Here is a 6,028-nt window from a genome sequence, read left to right as displayed (position 1 = left end):
CCCCCCCCCCCCCCCCCGCCGTGGGCCTTAAGGTTGCTGCCTGCCCATCTCGTTGGCAGTCCTTGGCTTCTAGAAGAGGCCCTGCCCATTAGGACAGAAGTGGGCGGGGCCCCTTCCACACTCCCCTGTTCTTTAATCTTTTTAAAAAAATATATTTTATTGATTTTTTTACAGAGAGGAAGGAAGAGGAATAGAGAGTTAGAAACATTGATGAGAAACATCAATTCAGCTGCCTCCTGCACACCTTACTGGGGATGTGCCCGCAACCAAGGTACATGCCCTTGACCGGAATCGAACCTGGGACCCCTCAGTCTGCAGGCCGACGCTCTATCCACTGAGCCAAACCGGATAGGGATCCTGTTCTTTAATCTTAATCTGGGCCAGATGGAGGCCCAGCCCAGCTCTCCTTTAACTAGACCTTTGGCCCTGGCAGGCGCTGAGATCAGAAAACCCTGTCTCGGGGCCTCCACCAGTGCCTACCTAGGGGTTTGGACAAGGTCCCCCTCCTCGCTTTCTCTTCCTTGAAGTGGGAACTGTAGATAGCCCCTCACAGGTTGTTGTGAGGATAAAGTAAGTCACTAGAGATAAACGGAAAGGTTTTTCAAATTGTAGAGTGCAGTTAAAAATAGCAGCTGTTTTCATGTTATTAAGCTCCAAGGGGGAAGCCGGGGCCTCTGTGAGCTACTGATAGCGGGGAGCGTGTTGGTTTCCAAACCTGTGGCAGGAGTTGGCCGGGAGAAGATACTAACTAGCAGGTCCCAGCACAAGGTGCTGTGGGGACCCCGATCCCCGAGGCTAGCTGGATCAGTTTCACACAGCAGAATTTTAAAAGGATTCTCTTAATGGGCCAGGGCGGAGTTAGCGGAGGAAGTAGAGAGACAGGAAGAGATGGCCTGTGAGTTGGGCCTTATAGCAGCGGTTTTCAACCTGTAGGTCTTGACCCCTTTGGGGGTCGAACGACCCTTTCACAGGGGTCGCCTAAGACCATCGGAAAACACATAGATAATTACATATTGTTTTTGTGATTAATCACTATGCTTTCATTATGTTCACTTTGTAACAATGAAATTGGGGGCCACCACAACATGAGGAACTGTGTTAATGGGTCGCGGCATTAGGAAGGTTGAGAACCACTGCTGAAGGACAATAGGATTTGTGATGGCGGAGGGGATTTCAGAGCGGGCAAAGGGGTGGCCGGAGGGTTAGGTTCCTGTTCAGGAGGGAGCAGGTTCTCCCCCGGGGCTGCCTGCATTTCTAAGGGGGTTTCACTGTAGGAAATGGGGAGGGTGCCACCGAAGGCACTGGAGGGCCATGGGGACACGGTGTGAAGGAAGATACCCGTGGTGCCGTGTGGCTGGTGGTCAGACGGATGGACTGGACAGGTGAGAACTGCAGGTGGTCAGGGAGGTGTCAGCCAACAGCCCAGGAGGGAGTGACGGGCCTGTTCATTTATTTACTGATTTATGTTGAATTGAGAGCGTGTGTATTGAAGCTGGAACAATGAAACAGGAAGAGCTGAGGATAGTTTAAGAAGCAAAAGGAGAGAGCCAGGCGGGCGGCTTTGGCTCACTGGGAAGTCAGAGAGAAGGGGCCTTGGAAACAGGTTCAGGGGGTGAGCCCATTGCTCCCCTGGCTGCAAGTCTCCTGGGGACCTTAGAGTTTAGGAGATGCACGCCTGAGAGGGAAGAGAGGTGTGGCCGGTGTGGCTCAGTGGTTGCGTGTCGACCTATGACCCAGGAGGTCACGGTTGATTCTCTCTCATCATTGATGTTTCTATTTCTCTCCCCCTCTCCCTTCCTCTCTGAAATCAATAGAAATATACATTTTTTTAAAAATTTATATAAAAGAAAAAGAAAGGCGTGGGCAGGGCCTGATTTAGGTTAGCGAATTAGAATGGGCTGACCTTGGGTGGGACCAGGACATGGAGAGGGAGGAGTCAAGGACACCTGGCTCCCAGCCTCTGGCCCCATGACGACACCCTCCTGCGATGCTGGGAAAGGAGGAAAGGCCGTGCAGGTCGGGCAGGGGGTGGGGAAGCTGCTGGGCTTGATTTACAGGATATGAGAGGAGACGGAACAACCCTCCCAGCAGATCGCCTCTCTGCTCCACCAAGTTGCGTGTCTCATCACGCCCCCAATTCCTCTCCAGGGCAGGGCCTTGGAGAAACTCTTACCAGCACCAGACACTTCCCTTGACCCAGCCCAAGGGGAGGCACCCAGCAAAGGGGAGTGACCCTTTCCATGTCAAAGGGTAGGTCATGGGACTGTGGCAGGACAGGCAGAAACCTGAACCCCAGAGCTGCAGAGAGGAAAATGTTACAATAGCCCCCCTCCCCCCAAGATCACTACCCATAGGCCAAACAGACAAGCCATCAAGGCCTGCTGTCTGGAATGCGGCCTTGGGCCCTTGCTGAAGAAGCAAGCCACCCACTACAGGCCATGAACTTTCAGAACAATTCTGTGCCTCGAAGGTATGACCAGGAACACCTCTGTTTTACAGATGAGGAACCTGGGATGGAGAAGTGAGGTGACTTGCCTAAGGTCCCGTCATGGCTGAATAGTGACAGTGTGGGAAGACTGGCCCCTGGCAGCCCTCAGGACACCAGCGGGCATTTGAAGTGTCTGATACTGCTGTCCCCCGGACCCCCCACTCCGGCCCTCCCTGCCGGCTGACTGGAGGTTGGAAGCAATATCTGCATTCCCATCTGTGTGTCTCTTGAGCCTACTCCTCCTCCCCGACCTGTGTGCCCCCCGCTTCAGCTACCTGGGCACCTGGCCCTGACGTTTCCTCTCTGGTCACCGGATGGGCCCCGGCTTGTGGTAGGAAAAGGCCGCCCTGGAAATCCCTTCATGACATCAATCCACCTCTTCTGTTGTCCAGCGGTGGAAACTGAGGCCCAGACAGGGAAGTGACTTGTCCACAGTCACAAAACTCGCTAGTGGAGGCCAGAGCCCATGGCTGCTGACCCCTGACTAAGAGTCCCTGCTGCTCCTCCCTCCCCTCCTCTCCCTTCCCTTCCCTCCCCTCCCCTCTCCTCTCTGGCTTTTCAGGTGGGCATTTTGGCTCAGAGCTGAGGGCTGCAGGAGCTACACGCTACAAGCAGGTTCCTTCTCTGTGGTCCCTGATATAACTGCGCGCATGGCTCCTTCTGCGGAGACGTCTGGTGGTGGCCACAGCGCGGCAGCCACTCAGGGATTCTTCTCATCATTGATGTTTCCATCTCTCCCTCTCCCTTCCTCTCTGAAATCAATAAATATATATTTTTTTATTTGTTATTTTTTAAAAGGTCTCACACATTTATTACTGAACCAACCTACTTTATTTTTAATGGTCTCACACATTTATTACTGAACCAACTCACTATTGCAGGGGGGAAATCAACAGAGCAAAATCACAAGTCCATTAATCTTCCAATTAAAATGCCCCAACTGTCCAGACAGTAGCATCTTTTCAATCATTTACGGGTGTAGGCAACCTGGATACAGCATAAATATGTGAGTCATCTCTCACGTGTGATTTCTCCTAGGCCCAGTTTGGTTCTTTGCCATTGTGTCCTCTTCGAGTTGTACCTGATTTTATTACCAGTTTTCATCCGAATCCATTGGGGAACGGGCCGGTTCTGCTTTTGTTTCTTGGCCAGGAACCTCTTGATCCTGAAAGTCTTGTGGGAAGAATGGTGAAGGAGGAGAGAACGCATGCACCTTGATGGCGGAGAAAAAGCAAAATATATTTTTAAAATAAATAAACATCAACCTTTATCACTAAGATTGTTAAAAAAAGTCAAATGAAATCAGTAAATGACTCTTTTAAGAAATATATATACTTATTGATTTCAGAGAGGAAGGGAGAGGGAGAGATAGAAACATCAATGATGAGAGAGGATCACTGAGTGGCTGCCTCCTGCACACCCCACACTGGGGACTGAGCCCGCATGCAACCTGGGCATGTTCCCTGACTGAGAATTGAACCATGACCTCCCGGTTCATAGGTCGATGTTCAACTGTGGAGCCACGCCAGCCAGGCATATGTACAATAATTTTTAAATATATATATTTTTTTAATTGAGAAACATCAATCAGCTGCCTCCTGCTCATTCCCTACGGGGGAGGTGCCCGCAACCAAGGTACATGCCCTTTACCAGAATCAAACCTGGGACCTTTCAGTCCACAGGCCACCTCTCTATCCACTGAGCCAAACCTGTTAGGGCTGTGCAATAATTTTTGATAAATACTAGGGCAAATCTCTTAACTAGAATGAGCTTTCATTGTCTCATTTTTAAGTAGGGGTAGTAGTGTTTATGTCATATGATTGAGAAAAGGTCTGGCACATAGTAACTGCTGAATCAATATCATCTATTAGCCATCTGGAGGGAGAGACATGAATGGATAATTATAGTGTAGGGTAAGATGCTGTGATATCGCGGGTACAGGGTGTATCAGGAGCAAAGAAAACAGAGATCTAAGTCAGACGGGGTGGGGAGTCAGGGCCGGCTCACGGGAGGAGTCTCGACAAGCGAGGCGTTACACTGCAAGTTGGAGCTTGTTTCACAGGCAAAAGCTGGGTGGGAGTCTCCGGCAGGGGAACAACAGGTGGGGGCATAGGTAGAGCCGGTTACAGCTCACACCCGAGCGTCCTGCAGGAGTTCATGTATTTCACGTTCTCGCTTCAGTTTTGGGACGAAGTCGCTCGTGCTCGACTTGTTAGCTGTCCTGTCTCATTGCCTGTCCCCCAGGAGAATGAATGCTCTTTGAGAGCAGGCTGTGTTTTGTTTACGGTTGCGTCTCTAGCGGCACCTGGCGCATTCTGGACATTAAATACATGTTGAATGAATGCATGAATGAATGAACGGATAAATAGGCTTCACTCCCATTAGCTCCCCAAAGACTCAGATTCCCCCGCTTCTCTTTCCCAGTTGTGCTGCTTCCTTACCAGCCCACTCCCTTCTGTCCCTTCTCTGCCAGGCTCCACTGCCCCAGAAGCAGTGGCCATCACACACACGAGGACTGATTCACAAGCCACATTGAACTTACAGGCGCTAGCAGAGGGCCCGCGTGGGTCAGCTGGACCATGACCATGGGAAGATCGACTGGGACCAGGAGCATGGAGCTGAAGCAGGGCAGTTGGTGGTGTCAGGAGCCAGGATGACACCTGGTTCCACGGTGGGACAGGCCTGCCTTGGAAGGGCAGGCCCTGGGACCCTCCGCTCGGGGCTGCCTCGCTTGGGCTGGGTGGGAGGGGCACGGACAAAGCCCAGCTTCTCTGGCTCTGCAGAGCTGCGGGAACCGGTCCCCTGCAGGCTCAGACTGTCCCGGGAGTGTTACCACTAGTGCAGTGAGCAGGTTTCCTCCAAACGCCTAGATCTGACTTTGAGCTGTCCCCTGGGTTGGTGAGGCAAACCTCTCTTTAAATGGTCTACCCCTGGCTCTGGCTGGTGGTTCAGTGGTTAGAGCGTCACCCATGAACCGAAGGGTCTCGGGTTCAATTCCCGGTCAGAGGTACGTATTTGGGTTGCAGGTTTGTTCCCTAGCCCGGACCAGGAACTGAACCTGCCGTCTGAACTGGCTGGGAGCTGGGCTCCGGATAAAACCTGCCGTCTGAACGGCCAGGGGCGGCGTCCAGGCCCCTGTAACCTCTGCTCTTGGTGTCACCACGTCATTCCACGCGCCCTCGCGTCCCAACACCTTTGGAGCGGAGGCTGCGGCTAGACAAGCGATGTGAGCTTCTTCGCTGGGCTAAAAGGGCCCAACTGCCAAGGCCTCTCCAGTTTAAAAAAACCGGTTTAACAATAAAGTAGCATGTGTGCGGTTAAGCCCCTCCCCCGGAATGACGCCATCGGGCCACCCTCTGACGTCATCGCCTCGGTTCAGAGACAGACCCAGTTGCACCGCGGGCACCGTGTAGACGCGCTTCCGCACATGCACTGTCACACGCACACGCAGAGGCGGTTTGGAAAGCTGCTCCCAGCGAGCACGCTCGCCCTTTGTCAGCAACATTCGCAGGGCTGCAGGGAGGGAGGGTGGGGTTGGCG

General features: G+C 52.6%; 1 protein-coding gene and 1 pseudogene across 1 annotated transcript in view; one reads left to right on the top strand and one right to left on the bottom strand.

Annotated features, from left to right (window-relative positions):
- Window positions 1-3,369: 3,369 nt before the first annotated feature.
- LOC102759432 lies at window positions 3,370-3,712 on the bottom strand (annotated as a pseudogene).
- Window positions 3,713-5,722: 2,010 nt separating this feature from the next.
- Window positions 5,723-6,028, top strand: part of PMVK (phosphomevalonate kinase) — a 7,193-nt gene continuing 6,887 nt past the window's right edge. Inside the window, exon 1 of the mRNA XM_015571781.1 lies at window positions 5,723-6,016. Within this exon, the coding sequence (XP_015427267.1) occupies window positions 5,796-6,016 (221 nt within the window). The 5' untranslated portion in view covers window positions 5,723-5,795. The remainder of the gene's footprint in view (window positions 6,017-6,028) is intronic.

Source organism: Myotis davidii, unplaced genomic scaffold (genome assembly GCF_000327345.1).
Source record: "Myotis davidii unplaced genomic scaffold, ASM32734v1 scaffold208, whole genome shotgun sequence".
Classification (NCBI taxonomy): domain Eukaryota; kingdom Metazoa; phylum Chordata; class Mammalia; order Chiroptera; family Vespertilionidae; genus Myotis; species Myotis davidii.
This window is presented reverse-complemented; position numbering and strand designations above follow the sequence as displayed.